Source organism: Tyto alba, unplaced genomic scaffold (assembly GCF_018691265.1).
Source record: "Tyto alba isolate M040663 unplaced genomic scaffold, T.alba_DEE_v4.0 Super-Scaffold_1000006, whole genome shotgun sequence".
NCBI classification, from domain to species: domain Eukaryota; kingdom Metazoa; phylum Chordata; class Aves; order Strigiformes; family Tytonidae; genus Tyto; species Tyto alba.
In genome coordinates, this window is record NW_024881272.1 from 3,170,605 (window position 1) to 3,186,125 (window position 15,521).

Here is a 15,521-nt window from a genome sequence, read left to right on the forward strand (position 1 = left end):
TAATTTTAGGTGTTGAAGGGTGATATTAGACCTGCTATTGAAACTCATGAGATGCTGTATCAGGTTATAAAAAAGCATAACTTTCTTCCAGAGGTAAGATAGTAATTTTTTTGATAGTGTAAACTGATTTTCACCTCAATTTGAGCAGTATTTGAAAAAATAGTAGATACATGTATATATGTGTTATTAAAACCAAAGACTCATTTCCACAGCTCTGCACGTATGACAACTGTGTTTTGGATATGAAATATTTTTCCTTTGGTTATGCTGTTATTAACACAGTAATAGGAAGCTGCTGTTATTAATAATTGCTTGGGCTTTATATTTCACCCTTTCAAAATTGACTTTGACTCAATTCAGAATGCAAAACATGTATAAACACATGTAGTAGTAGCTGCTTAGTAATGTAATAGCATTAATGCTAAAGATCAGTCATTATTTATTAAGCCAAGGAGGGAAACTAAAGACTAAATTGGTCTGAGAGAATGTTCAGAAATTTTACACAATGTCCTTGAAAGCAGGCACACAAACTTATCTGCAGGTATTGCAAGTACAGTCTTTGAGCAAGTTAATTCTGCACAGAAAAGCTTGTTTGCCTGCTGAAGTGTGTGTCTTTATTCTGGGATGACTCAGAATATATAAGAAAGCTTCCGACTCCAGTTTTAATTTTGACTTTCATCTGGTGTAAGCTTATTTCTGTTAGAGAACGTTTTAATCAGCATTGCATTCACCTAATAGGGATATTGAAACCAAAGAATGCTCTCTAAGCACTGGAATTATTTTTTTCCGAGTGCTTTCAAAGTGGTATGGTTTGGTTCCCTAGGGGTTTTCTGGGTTGTTTTTTGGTGCTTTGTACTTAGGAAGGAAACTTTGAAAGATCAGTTAGCTCTCTTTAAGCCAATATGCCATCCCCTTTAGCAAAGAGTTTAAACCCTAGTGTGAACTAGTAGTGAATGTAAGCCATCACAGGAGTGGCTTTTGCCAGTGCATATTAAGACAAGGAAATTTTTAGGTAACTGTCTTCTAGTCTGTGGTATTTCTTATGTTAGAAGCAGCTGCTTCCCACCTGTCAGCCTGAAAGGACAGCTCAGTGCCCTGAAGTGGTAGGTAGGTTTGCAGAGGCAGCATTTGCCACAGCTGGGGCGGCTGTGGGGCGGATCGGAGGCTGCCTGCTCCCTCCCGGCCCTGCAGCACACGTTCCCTCGTCCGGCACCTCGTGCTGCAGCTCCACTTGCCGCACACGTGTCAGGAGCTGGGTGGTGTCCGCACTCCTGCACGGACACGAGCTTAAATCTCACTCACACAAAGTGGGCTAGAGTGAGTGGCTTAGGTTTTGGCCTCAAATGCACTGACTGTACTGAGGTTCTTGTAGCCTCCCGAGACAGATGTCGGGCCTTCAGTCCTCCACCGTTGTGTCCTTTACCTGTTGTAATACAGTTAAGCTAGCATTCAGAATAAACCTGTGTTTGGTTTTCATTCTTGCATTTATCTTTGTCTTTTTTTTCCTCAGGCATTCACAACAGATTTTAGAGTTCACTGGGCTCAGCATCCTTTAAGGCCTGAATTTGCTGAAAGCACTTACTTTCTGTATAAGGTAAGATTGCTTTCATTCCTCTGGCTGTTGGTCACTTTGTCTAGCATCTAGAATTTTACTGAAGTTTTATTTCGGTATAGAATGAGTAGCCTATCTCCAGCTTACTTTGTCTGCTGGAGCTAGTTATGTATGTAAACAAGTTGAAAGTATTGGTTATCAAAAATTGTCCTAGGAATTTTGTTTTATATGGCTAGAATTAGAAAACTCTGAAGTGACAAAGGCCCATATTTTTTAAGGATATTTAGGTGTTGCTGATCTCTCTTTAAGAGATCTTAGAGACCAGGAGCAAAAGCTGTTTGTACCTTGCGGAGAAGAGCAGTGCCTAAATACCTTGCATTTCTTTAAGCATTTCCAGGTGCTTATCTGCCTATGTGTGAAAAGTAAGGCAGTAGAATCTGAGGAGTCTCTCTTGTGACTGTTTAGCACTATTAATAAATTAGACTTTACTGGCATCCAAGATGGTATGGAATCAATAAGTTAGCACTAGGAAAATGACAGCTACTAAATTGTACAGTAAATCTAACTGCGTATGCTTGCGTTTTGTTTGTTTTTCTTTTGTAGGCTACTGGGGACCCTTACTATCTAGAAGTAGGAAAAACACTAATTGAAAACTTGAACAAGTATGCTAGAGTACCTTGTGGGTTTGCTGCAATGAAGGATGTTCGCACAGGAAGTCATGAAGACAGGTAAAAGTTTTTGCAATTATTATTTTTTTTACAAAAAGATTATAGAAAAAAAATCTAATTATCCTGTTTATACAATTGAATTAACTGACTTTAGAGTAGCTGCCTGTCTTCAGTTTGATAACCAAGTCTTAAATTACCCATTTATCATAGTCTATGAACTATTTCAGTAGTTTTATAGCTTATTACATTAGAATATTTTTAGTTTAATAATGTTTTATTTGTCTCAGACCAATAGATGAATTATTTTCAAACAAAAGATACTTCAAATCTAGAAGTTTGTAAAAAAGTTTGGTTTTTTCTATAATGCTGTTTTGTACTGAACAGGCTGAATCATTTCCCTCCAGGCATCGTTTCTTCCAAGTGGAAGGAATGCTAATGGAATTAAGTTCAACAGTAATAATCATGAAATATTCAGACATGGAGCAATATGAGTGCTTGTTTTACTGATATTTTAGAAAAAAGGGGATCCTCCTACAGGGCATCCTTTTTTTTTTCCCATAGAATGGACTCTTTCTTTCTGGCCGAGATGTTTAAATATCTTTACCTGCTGTTTGCTGATAAGGAAGACATGATTTTTGACATTGAAGATTATATCTTCACTACAGAAGCTCATCTATTACCACTTTGGCTTTCCACTACAAACCAAACCATCTCTAAAAAAAATACAGTAAGTAACAGCTCAAATGTAACTCAATTTTAGTGGTGATTTGAAGCAGTTCCTTTTTTTTAATGAGAGAAAACGGAAGAAAAATCTGAAAAAAAATCATCATTTGAAGAAGTACACCAGTTTTAACACTTCAGTTAATATGAGCTATTTCATCATATTAACAGTGCCAGTCACATGAATGTGAATAATGTTTCCATGGCTGGGTTCTGCACCAATCCAATCTTGGGAAAAAAGCTGTGGAATGTTAGCAGTGTTGAAAATCATTCCCCATCTCTGTATAAACTTGAAAATAAGACAATATGGTATTTTTATCTTCATCTTTATTTTCTATTAGTTTTTCTAAAACATCTGCAACAACACACCTAAGGTTTAGTTGTTTATTTTACTACATGAATCCTTTGCAAATTTTGAGAGGTGTTTTGAGACTGCTACAAAGTTAGTTAGACAAGATACAGCTATAGCTTTGGGGATATTGTTTTAGTCCATAAAATAGGCATCTATTGTGTAAATGTGAGAACGTTTATGGGTCTATAAATTACTTAACCTTCCAGAATAACCTATAGTAATACAACTGTGCCATGAAGCATCATAAATACTCATCTTTTTTGTTTGTTTTTGTGCTCAGTAAGGTGACATAATTTATCTTTAAGGCAGTAATATTACTGGCAAGCAAAAGAACTGCATGAGAAAGCGGAGAGAGAGGTGTCTAGGGTATCAGGGATGTTAAATTCCCTTATGTTAGTGTGACTATTTTTACCCTTTACTATGATTTTTTTTTCCTTCACAATATGCCTGGATCAGAGGAAAATGCTCGTGTTGTGTGTCAAGCCACGTGTCCTGGAGAAATCTTATAACTGAGTAGAAAGCACTGTTTTATGGACTGTAGTATTAGACAGTGACATTTTTAATTACTTGCTCTTAATTTCTAACACTGGTAATACATTTAATGGGTCATGGGGTTGGTTTTTCATGTTCCTTGATGGTGGAGATCCTGCACTCTCTCTGAAATGCTTTCCTTTACATTTATCATCTTTTGTCTTTGAGTTTTGGAAACGGAGACTTTTAAACTGTGCGAGAAGTTCTCTGAAGGAGCATTTTATATAACTTCTGTTCCCAACATGAGAAGTTGATACTTTTAAGACAGATAGGATTCCCACAACTGATGCTGTGTGAAGTGGTGGCTTAACCATATCTAGTTCTCCTGAGAACCTCAAATGTTAGTAAAAGGCCAATAAAAAGGATAGAGTAAATTCTTCAGATGCAGTTTCCTTAAGGTCTTTAAGTCAAAGCTGTTAATGTGCATAATACAAGTAAGAAAGAACCATTGAAAATGGTGTCAATTAAATGGCTAAAAGGCTGTAAAGATGAGTGTGTTATTCTCTTACAGAATTTATCTGATAGGGAGAAAGATTGATAAAATGGAATGTGTAAATTATTTTTAGTATAAGCACAGTGCTATTAAGCCAAAATGTCTGTGATATAGTTCGTAGTATCAACCCAACATCCTGTTTGTATTTACTCTCATAAACAAGAAAGGTCATGTCTTACTACACTGCTGCTTGCAGTAGGGCTTGCAAGACCTTCTTTCTTATGTGGTATGACTACTATTTGTCACACTAAGAGCACAGATACTTTAAAGTATTTATTCCAGTAAACCAATAGCCTTTTAGGTCTTTTTCTTTTTTTTTTTTTTTTTTTTCTCTTTTTAGGGACCCTTTAAATGCCAGATTTTTTAATTAGCTAATATGTTGGAAACAGGTTTGAGGCTTTGCAAGTAGCTAAATACTACAATAATATTTATAGGTGAGAAAATTAACTTGCCAGTTATCCAACCAGTTATTTGCAAAAGTAAGAACAGGCTAAATATGGCTCTAAATCTTCTACCTGTTCCACGTGGTTTCATGTTCCAAAACAGTGATTTGTGCAAAAGTTAACTCTGTCATCTTTTTTGAAAACAGAGATTGTTTGAATTATATATAGGTTCATCTTTGCCCATTCAGACTTCCAAGTCTGTATGGCTCCTGAGGGAGGAGACTTTTTCGTTCGTATGAAAAGATGTGACATTTAGTAATACGAAGCAAGAACGACCAAAGGCTTGCAGCTGGTCCACTCAACATAAAGGCGATATGAAATTAAATTGTAACTACTTCCTTTAGTTGTCTGGCACATAAAAGTTCAGGGGCACTAGCTGTGTTATGAGCGGGCTGTTCGCCAATAGAGGATTAGCCATTTCTCTGAAAAATTTCTAAGAAACTGTGGATACAAGTTTGGTAAGTCACAAATTAGAGCTGATACCGTATTTATCCCTAGAAAAGGGTTGCCGTGCACTGGTTACCCTCTATTATTACAATGGGTGGCACGGAAGAGTGATGTATTCTTCATTCCTGGAATCTGTGTGGTTGTAGGACGTTTGCTGCACTCAGTTGCTGTATGTCCCGAGTACACAGATTACTGAAGGGTAGGTCTATCTGCTCCTTTTCTTTGTATACAAACATAACCTGCATTTTCAATAGATTATGTGTGTCTTTCTTTTTAGACTACAGAGTACACAGAGCTGGATGACAGCAACTTTGACTGGACCTGTCCAAACACCCAGATTCTTTTCCCAAACGACCCCATGTTTGCTCAAAGCATTCGTGAACCTTTGAAAAATGTGGTGGATAAGAGCTGTCCCAGGGGTATTTCCAGAGCGTAAGATTAATATTTTCTGTCTTTTGTTAGTGTAGGAATATGTGGAAGAGGGTCTGTTATTTATGGAAGGGGGAATACAAGGTGTATTGGAGCTTGTTCTGCTTGAGTTTGTAGTCCTCCTAGAATGGATAGCCTAGTTACGGGAAAAATCAGTTCTGTTTTCTCTGGCATCATCAGCAAGGCTTACTTCATTTCCAGCAGGAATTAGCAAGTCTTTCAAAGCAAAAGAAGCTTAATGAGCCACATAATTTCAAGTGGGAATTGTAGCCCAGGTATTACAGGAAGTATGTGTCTCTGAGTTGTAAAATTACTTGCTGTAGTCTCGAACAGTTCTGCAACTCTTTATGGTAAACAAGTCATAGTACAGTATATAACTTCACCTATTTTGAAGAATTTCGGACAGTCTGTTAAAGCTGAGGAAGTTTATCCTTCTGACCACCTCTTTGATATTTATACTTCATGAGTAAAACTGACTAGCAGCTGTGCGAGGAAAACTGGTTTTAGTCAGTCTTACAATAATTCAGACTATTTAGAAATGGGGACAGCATATGGTAGTTTTGTTATCAACACTGCATGTGCTTTTTTTTGCACTACAAAAGTATTGATAATATCGACAACCTTTAAAAAAGATAGTTTGACTGAGGAGTTGCATTCTAGTGGGGAAGCTTGTACTCAACGTTATTCCAAAGAGTTCTAGTCTTGTGGTGATAGGAGTAATGTGAGTTATGTTTCAATAATAATCTGGTTTTTAAAGCTTTGATCTTTCATATCTTTTGGCAGAGAAGAGAGTTTGGGAAGTGGACCAAAACCACCATTGAGAGCCAGAGATTTCATGGCCAGTAATCCTGAGCACTTGGAGATACTAAAGAAGATGGGAGTCAGTTTGATTCATCTGAAAGATGGAAGAGTACAATTAGTACAGCATGCAGTGCAAGTAAGACCTGACAGTACTTGTTTGAAAACTTTTGGTAAAAAACTGCTAGCTATGATATTTGACACTTAGAGGTTCAGGAAGAACAGCCGGACTGTGGAAGTTGGAACATGAAGTGGATATGCAACTGTATTTAGCAGGCAGCTGCTTATTAATGTTTTGCCTCAGCGACACTTTTAACTAATCTTCCATTAAATTAGATGGAGGCTGTTCATGTCAAAGGTGGTGTAGCTAGCAGCATCTTATCTGCAAATACTAGCTTTCAGTGTGAGACTCTTCCATTTGCTTAGGAGGTCTGTATGTTTGCGTGCTTTTAGTCTTCTGGGTGGTGGAGGTGCTAAGAGGTTAACTTCCGTATTTAAAATGATGAATGAGTGCCAGCAAGCATCCACTCTGTATTTAAAAATCTCTGTAGCAGTGTTCCAAGCAAACATAACTTCAATTATTTTTTTTTTCCCCAAGTTTCTCAAACATGTAAGAAGGAACCGTTATCGTTTCTTTACTACTCAGGCAGCAAGTTCACTTGATGCAGAAGATGGCTTACGATTCATGCAGGAAATGATTGAACTCTCCAGTCAGCAACAGAAAGAGCAACAGCTACCTCCTCGTGCTGTTCAAATTGTTTCCCATCCATTCTTTGGCAGAGTGGTCTTGACTGCTGGCCCAGCACAATTTGGGATGGACTTATCCAAACACAAAGCAGGGGTATGTAAGATGTGCGTGTGATCTGTTCCTGGCTTTCTGTTACTTATTGCTGAAGCCTAAATTTTACAGTACTGGTACTATTTCAGGTGGCCAGCTAGAGGGTGATCAATTAATTACAGTGGTTAAAATGACAGGGCACAGCAGTGACAGTCTTTTAGATGAGTGTCTTATTGGTCTGTGGCCCAAGCTCCGCTCGTGAGTCATCAGTCATGATTTAGGATTTAAAATGCATGGATAGTGTGATTTTTTTGAAACAAATTTATGTAATCCTGAGGTGCGTATCTTAAGAGATGTTAATTTAAGAGAAGGTTTACCTATCATGTCAGCCATGAATTTGCAGAAGCCCGTTTAGAGTTAGAGTAGGCTGTTCTTATGCAAGCTTTTATAAAAGACTGTACCTAGATGGAAGAAGACAATATCACAGAGGCAGTGGTCCCTATTGCAAGCAGTAGGATAACCTGATGATTTCGGCTGGGCAAGATGCAGCCCCAAAGAGGAGTTCCAGACTAGCAGTTCACAGAAGAAAATTTTCCAGAGACAACAGTTCACAGGTATAGACAAAATATACTGAATATGAAAATTAGGGTTTTCACTCGGTTATTCTTTGCTTCTTAGAACTCCAGCTTCAGTAAAGATTGCCTGCACTGACAGAAGACAACACTAAATGCTTAGGAATCTTTTGCAAGCTTGAACCTAGTGCCCTAATTCTCTCTTTCACTTTTGTTTTTCCAAACAGACAAGAGGATTTGTTGCAACCATTAAGCCATATAATGGATGCTCAGAGATCACTAATCCTGAGGCGGTGAAAGAGAAAATTGCTTTGATGCAAAGAGGCCAGTGTATGTTTGCTGAAAAGGCACGAAACATTCAAAAAGCTGGAGCAATAGGAGGCATTGTTATTGGTAAATAAAATTTTAAGTTCTCAAAAGTTGTAAGTGTGCGTAGAGGTAACTTGTATTTTAGAGATTTGAAGGTGCTGGAGAGCTGACAAGAAGCTGTTAAGCATCTCTGAGATGACAGTACTCCAACACAGAAATTGTGCTTTCAGAAGATGAAGACATGTTTTGGTTTTGTCTGGTTCTGCGCAGAAAGTGTAGCTAAACAAATTGGGGTGGGTGATGGTCACTGGTCTTGCAGATTAAAAATTGTTATTTTAAGGATCACCTGGTGTTGCAATAGTTCTGTCTACCAACTGCTGGGGAAGACTTGAGATGCAAATGAAAAATGTTAAGGAAAACAAGTACGCAAGTTGGCTTTTTTGCTTTTTACAACCAACTTACAATTTTCTGCCTGGGATCCTCTTGACTGATGGGGCAGTAGAAAGCCGCTGAAAAAATCTGCCAAAGGTGAGAGTTGCGGTCTGTTTATCTAACAGGAGGTTGGCTTGCTTTTCCTTTTGTGTGCATCTGGCTAGATGACAATGAGGGAAGCAGTAGTGACACAGCTCCTCTCTTCCAAATGGCCGGTGATGGAAAGAACACAGATGATATCACAATCCCCATGCTCTTCCTCTTCAACAAGGAAGGAAACATTATACTGGATGCAATCCGGGAGTATGAGGCCGTGGAGGTGCTCCTTTCTGATAAAGCAAAAGACAGAGGTAAGATTAGTGGCTACTTACACAAATTTAGCTTCCATCTGTGCTGTGGCCCAATGTGAGATGTACAGTAGCGATTTCTACTGCTACCCAAAGGTGCAGACTCAGGACATAGTAGCTCTAGTTTTCTGTTTGACATTGGTATTAGTTTTTTCATAAGAAAGCCATCGTCTGAGGTGCATCGTTATCTACTTCCCCCTCAAGTTAACGTTAACATCCAGAAAATGCTGCTCATTAGTTAACTGTCAGTTTGACTAATGAGGAAATACAGCCTTCTGGATTCCTTTTGAACCCTTTCTGTCATAATCTGCTTTGAAGTAGCGTCAAGAATAGTGTAAGTATTTTCAGTGCCCTACATTGTAAATGCCTCTCTCTTATCAAGCTCCCCAGTGACATTTTTGGTACCCAGAAGGAGAGAGAGAACTGTTACAACTATTTTGCCTATCTAAGGAGAAGTGGTTACTGTGAGAAATGAGGCTGCTGACCTCAAATATTTTGCAGTTTTTCTCGTATAATACAGGAAAACTGCAAGCTTAATACATTCCCAATTCAAATGTTTGCATATGGCAGAAGATTCATGGTTTGCCTTTTGTGAGCCTTCCTCCTAGCACTGCTTTGTCCAAGCAGTGTCTAAGAACAAGTATCTCTAGTAAACCAGTGACAGCGTTTATTTTCTGCACATTTGCAAGGGTACTGAGCTGAAAGCTACAGTGTCGTTTCTTCACAGCTGCTTACAAATTCCTCCTGTTTATAACTGTGGTTAAGCTGCTTTAACAAAATACTAAATACAAAAGATAGCTCTGCGTTTGAGGATTTGTAATCCGTCTCTGCTTCTTCCCCCCTCCTCATGCTTCCGTTTGCAATCTCAGCAACAATCTTTAAAGGTAAAATGATTCCAAACTACATTATTGATAGCAGTAAGTATCCCGCGTTTAGAATGGCGTATGCAGTTAAACTCTCTAGAAGTCTTGAAATACTAGTGCCTTGCATACTAGCTACAAACATCAAACTCCAAAGAAATCTGCCGGGTTAAGTCAGACAGCTGTTGTGAAGTTCCAGGCTAAATGGGTACTTGAGATACGAATCCCACTTGCTTTGTGTGGGGGTGTGCTGAAGGAGGCCTCGGCTTTGGCGCGCTCCTTCATGCACAGCTCAGTACACGCAGGAAGCTCTGCTTGGCTCCCACGTGCTTGGATGTGGGATCCTGGGGGGTGTGGGAGCGCTTCCAAATCTGGTATTAAAGTTCAGTGCATGCAGCGGGGATTTGCTTAACACTGAAGGATGGTAACCAGCACTGACCCAGCAGTCACTATTTAAGTTTGAGGAACCAACACGAGCCTCACTATATTGTTTGCCCTTGTTTAAAAAGTGTTTAAATGTCTTCCCTCCCCTCCCTCTGTAAAATAAGTTCCTTGATAACATTAAATTTTCATATCAATGGGAAGCCTGCACATCCTTGAGGAAATAAGGCCAAGGGAAGTGACCTTGCTTTTGAAATGCATAATAAAATGCTGCCTTTCTAGTTGTTTTTGTTTTTTTTTCCGAACATTTGTTTTCTCTCCCCTCTCAAAGACCTGGAAATGGAGAATATGGACCAGAAATTATCTGAAAATGATTCACATAAACAGAATGCAGAAGAAGCTACTTCAGCATCTCAGGATGTTGGTGCGGTCAGCGAGGAGCCCGAAGGAGGAGAAAACTCTGATGTTACTGACCCTGATTCTTTACCTCCTGCTCACGCGGCCAGTGACAGCGTTTCCATTTCAAATCCGGATTCCTACGTCCCCGGAACCGATGAGGCCAGTGCTCCGGAGCCGGCGTGTACGCAGGGGGATAACCGGCCTCGGGAACGGAAGACTGAGACAGAGTCCAATTCCAAAGTTAACTGGGATAATAAAGTCCAACCTATGGAATCCATATTAGCAGACTGGAATGAAGATATAGAAGCATTTGAAATGATGGAAAAGGATGAGCTATGACTTGTAATAATAACTTATTTGTTAGTAAACAAATGGAGAACTCTTTGGGTAGAAGTGAGGCCCCGGTATCTGGGAACTAGAAAACGTATTCAGTATTGTGACGAGCAACCAGGTTTCACCTGGAAATTACCACAGAAATCCAGCACGCGCTCTTTGTATTGTTTTAATTTTTCCTGTTTGAAAATGGGAACGTGCAATTGAAGCATCTGTCTGGCTCCACTGCATGGTGCTGTAACCCAGGAGGCTTGTTCCCAGAGCGACTTCTGCCTTCCAGGCTCTGAGAGGTCCCACCCCCTCGGTCTCTGGAAGGCAGAAGCTGAGCGCGGCGGGGGTTAACGCACCGGGGGACGGTTATCCATGGGAGCACTGGAAGGCAGCAGCTCAGCCACTGGTCTGGGTGGAGCGAGGGTGTGGTGGCACTCATCTCTACCCAGTTGAAAGCCTTCACTGGTAGCGGCAGGTAAAATTGCTTCCAGGTGTCATGCCTTTAAGGCAGGGCTAGAAGCAGTTTGGTTTTTGTCCTGACACACCCTACAGGGAAGTAATAGTGTTGCTTATCACTCCTTCCATCTGTTGCCATGAAGAACGACCATGATGACATGGGAGTTTTCCCTTCTGCTCTGCTTTCAACCAGAGAAGCTGTATAAACCAAAGGCAACGCGTACTTTGGAAGCAGGTTCCATCAGGGTAACTACGACAGCCTTGGGGTCTGCCAGATAGAGGTTCGGGGTGCGTTGTGAAAGCCCCGCTCGAGGTTAAGGTGAAGTGGGCGAGGCAGGTGTTGGGTTACAGGCATTTCGTTTGGCCTTCCAGGTTGAAAAACTCATTCTACCCCAAGATACGGAATTGAAACTGGCAATATTCTCTGAAAGGACACTAAACAGAACTAGATCAGCTATAACAAAAATAAATCTTCCTTTTTCTACAAGTTCTACTTCTAACAGCTTGACTTTGTTGTCATTCTTTTTATATGCAACTTCTGTACGTGTGATACTTAAGGCAATGAGGCCAGTACTAGTAGTGAAGTGCAACAGTTTTGGCTGTCGGGTCCATAGTTCGAAGCGTAGTGGCCTGAACTGTGAGGATGACTGGTGTGTTCCTCTGGGCTTCAGGAGTTTGTTACAGGTAAGTGTGAGTCCTAATTTGTTGTCCCTGTTATGAAAAAAACATTATTTAAATAAAAACGGGGATGTTTGAACAACTGAGAGACATTTTGACTGTGTCCAAAGAAACTGCCAAAAACTAATTAACTTGATTTATATAAACTGCTTTTAGAGAATTGTGGTTCAAAGAATTGTTTTGTATTAAAGAGTAAATTAACACTGCCTATATGCTGCACCAGGCTGAAAATGAAGGTTTATATTCATCTTTACAATAGAAAGAATTAAAAAAAAAAAAAAAAAGGCCCAATCTGAATTGCACCTTTCATTTAGCTGGTGAAATTATGCGTGCCGAATATGCAACTGTTAATTAGTACAGCCATACTGTATTTATTTGTGTATACTCCTGTACAGTGTGAATGGAGAGATCCCAGGCAAATGTTGTATACGTGTAGATTTAGTGACACTTGCTTTCAAGAGTATCAAAATGCACAGGCACCTTTTGAGAGCATGACAGTCAATCAGAACATTGTCCATAAACTGAATGATAACTTTGAATCCCTAGAGTAGGAGGGAATTTCGAGGAGGAAATGAAGCCGTAGCAGTATAGTGAATAAGTGTCCTTTTAAATAAATTAGTTTTTAAATGTAGTTGTAATTCCTTTGCACAAATAACTGTATGGAGGTTTGGACTGAATGAGCCGGGCTTGAAGCAGCCGGGGTTTTTTCAGTTGAGAATTTTCTTGTTTCTGTGGTGGGTTTTGTTTTTTTTTTTTTGTGTGTGGTTTTTTTTTTTTTTTGTGTTGCGTGAGTTCCATCATGTAAGGCATTAGATGATGGGAGCCCTGTAAGTGTCCTTCGTTCCGCGGCAGCCCAGCCCAGCCCAGCCCGCCCCGCGGGTGGCTGCACTCCCCCGGCAGCGCCCGGGCGCGGCGGCCGCAGGGTCAGACCCATCAGGTGCAGACCAGAAGGTTTCGCTCGGATAAGGCCTTTGATCTGTCAGTGCTCAGTGCCACAAAAGGAGCATTTTTGTCCCCATGCTCTTGGACACGGACTATATCTCCATACTTGTTAGCTCTCCTGGTGGAAATAGTTATTATTTTTATAGCTGTAGAGACCCTCTGGTCATTATGTTAAGACTGTCGATATAGCAACTAAAGGTTTTCTTTTTTTTACTTGCAGAAAATTTAGGCGTAGGTGTAAAATTTTATTAAAAGATTAACTTTTCTTGCCATCACCAGCTCATTTTTAACTGCTTTCTCTGTTGCTCAAAGCAGCAGGCATTAGCTCTCCTTTTAAGGGATTTTGAATGATCCCAGAACTCCATATGGATTCGAAGCATCGTTTTGGTGGTGGCCTACCTCAGATAACTGTTGCCTCCTTCCTTTTGGGTTGTTTTTTGTTTTTGTTTTAGTTCCTTTCCAGTTTGTTCTACTTTACCTTTGAAACCATCATGAGAGCCATAGCTTTGTTTACAGAACTGAATCGGGTAAGGTTGACCTTTTGGGAAAGAGGACTGAGTTGGAGGGGGAAGTTTTATTCAGGTTATTTTCACTTTGTATTTCCTTATGAGGAAATAGGCGTTAGTTTAACCTTTTCATATCATTCTGGAGATAATTCAATTTTCTGTCACTGTCATCTTAAAAGCGAGAAGAATGTATTCATCAAAAAAACCCAAAACCTTTTGGAGAGGGGAGTAAGTGTTCTTCCCAGGTTTTTAGAAGTCTGCTCCCTCCTTGTGGAATATTGCTCGTACATCATTAATCAGTAATCACCTCTTTCTTTGTATAGTATTGTACATTTCTTTGTATGGTGTTGAACACTGAAGAGTTCAGGAATCACAGCTGGAACTAGCACTTATTCCATGCCATGTAATTCAGATCAGCCAATTAATTTCTCATTTGATCATAGAGGAATCTTAATTGTTTACATTTGTTGTTTCTTAATGAAGTTTCAAAGTGAGCCCAGCTTTGGTTCTCCTCCTGCCAGCGTACCTGAAGGCGTAGGGGTAGGCATGAGTAAGTGTGTGCTGAGAGGTTAAAAATGAGACCTCTTATGCAAAAGGCATCAGTCAGAACATAGGGAAGAAAAACCATTCTGTGAATGAAATATTGTATGTTCAGATTTTATAAGATTATTTTTTTTTTAGCCAGCCCAATTTACAGCCGTATATTTTCTTATGAAAGATGTCTAATAACAGGTGCTGTAACACTAGAGTTGGGTTTTACTGTCTGGTGAGAAGTGTATACAATATTTCTAAGGGCAACTATGTACTGTGATGTAAAAGTCTGGGCTAAAATGTATATAATCCGTGTACATAATTGTGTACTTGATTATAACTGCTGATTGTAAAGATTTAATAAAATGTAAATATTCTGGTCAAGCTGCGCTAAACCGCCGCTGATTTCTGGATTGCCCACCCAGCTCTCAGCCCTGGTTTTTTAGCCAGGCCTGTGGTAGCGGCACCGCGGGGAGGGGGGGGCGAGGGCCCGGCCCCCGGCTCCTGCCCCGAGATGGGGACGGGCCCGGCCGGCAGCGCGGCTCGGGGGGGCCGGGGGGCTCGGGAGGGGGGCACAGGCAGCTGACACCCCGCTGTGCAGGACATTCAGAAATAAGGGACGCCTTTTCACTGCAGGGGTGGCCAAACAGAGGTGTTGCATGCGAGCAGAACACCACCTTGAGAGGCTGCTTGGACTGGAAACCCTCAGCAACCTCCTCTGATGGACTATTTCAACAACTCATTCTATGGCTTGGATATTGGTGGTTTTGGTTTTTTTGTTTTTTTTTTTTTTTTTTAAATCAATTCCTGCAATGAGAATACAGATCCCCAAAAGTTCATTTTAAGTATGACTGCTTCTGATCCGGTTTTCATTTGAACTGGAAAAAAAAAAAACAGGTCTCCCTTGGGCCCGATTAGGTAAGTCTCGGGGGAAGCACACTCCATCTTCCTTCCGCTGTTACCAGCTGTTCTCTGACACCTCTGTTCCTACGAGCTTTTCCTCCATGGAAGTTGGGATTACGGATAGGCAAGACTGCATCTAAGTCCTTGTTCAAGTGTTCAGCAGTGTTTGTGATACCCGTTACCAGCCTCGCCCATGAACCACTAAATTTCTTCATCCTACTGTGAGGGGAGAATCGGGACTTCAGGGACCGGAGTATTTTGGAGCAAAGCTGCCTTCCTCGTCCCTTGAAGGGTTGTAAAGCTGGGATACTCCAAAAGCGTTTTGGTCTGTGGGGTATCTAACCACAGCCTGGGTGTTCCTCACGCCTCCTCACCCTGCAGTGGCCTTGGTGGCCGCTGCCGTACTTACGGGCTCCGTGTTTTCCTGGCGCTGGGCGGACAAAAAGGGTCAGACACCGCAGGGCAACGTGACTCGGAGCCGGGCAAACAAATGTTCTCAGGAGTCTGGTGCAAACCTGGGGTTGTGCAGAAAAGATTAAAAAAAAAAATTTAAAAAAGATTACCACAAGGAAACATGGAAAGAGGAAAAGGGAGCGCTGGTAGGAGCAGACAAACGCGTGGAGCTGGGCCGTGTTCCTCTGTGGCCCGTCCAGGGAGCGGGTGGCTGAGG

General features: G+C 40.7%; 1 protein-coding gene across 3 annotated transcripts in view; it reads left to right on the plus strand.

Moving 5' to 3' along the window:
- EDEM3 (ER degradation enhancing alpha-mannosidase like protein 3) overlaps positions 1–14,332 on the plus strand; it is a 31,664-nt gene extending 17,332 nt beyond the window's left edge. The window contains exons 11-21 of one of the 3 annotated variants that reach the window (XM_032995187.2): positions 10–93; positions 1,511–1,594; positions 2,156–2,280; positions 2,782–2,947; positions 5,484–5,638; positions 6,419–6,572; positions 7,080–7,274; positions 8,011–8,176; positions 8,689–8,874; positions 9,741–9,788; positions 10,444–14,332. In XM_032995187.2, the coding sequence (XP_032851078.2) occupies positions 10–93; positions 1,511–1,594; positions 2,156–2,280; positions 2,782–2,947; positions 5,484–5,638; positions 6,419–6,572; positions 7,080–7,274; positions 8,011–8,176; positions 8,689–8,874; positions 9,741–9,788; positions 10,444–10,850 (1,770 nt within the window). In that variant the 3' untranslated portion in view covers positions 10,851–14,332. The remainder of the gene's footprint in view (positions 1–9; positions 94–1,510; positions 1,595–2,155; positions 2,281–2,781; positions 2,948–5,483; positions 5,639–6,418; positions 6,573–7,079; positions 7,275–8,010; positions 8,177–8,688; positions 8,875–9,740; positions 9,789–10,443) is intronic. The other 2 variants (XM_042808396.1, XM_042808402.1) reach the window with 2 other exon arrangements.
- The last annotated feature ends 1,189 nt before the right edge of the window (positions 14,333–15,521 follow it).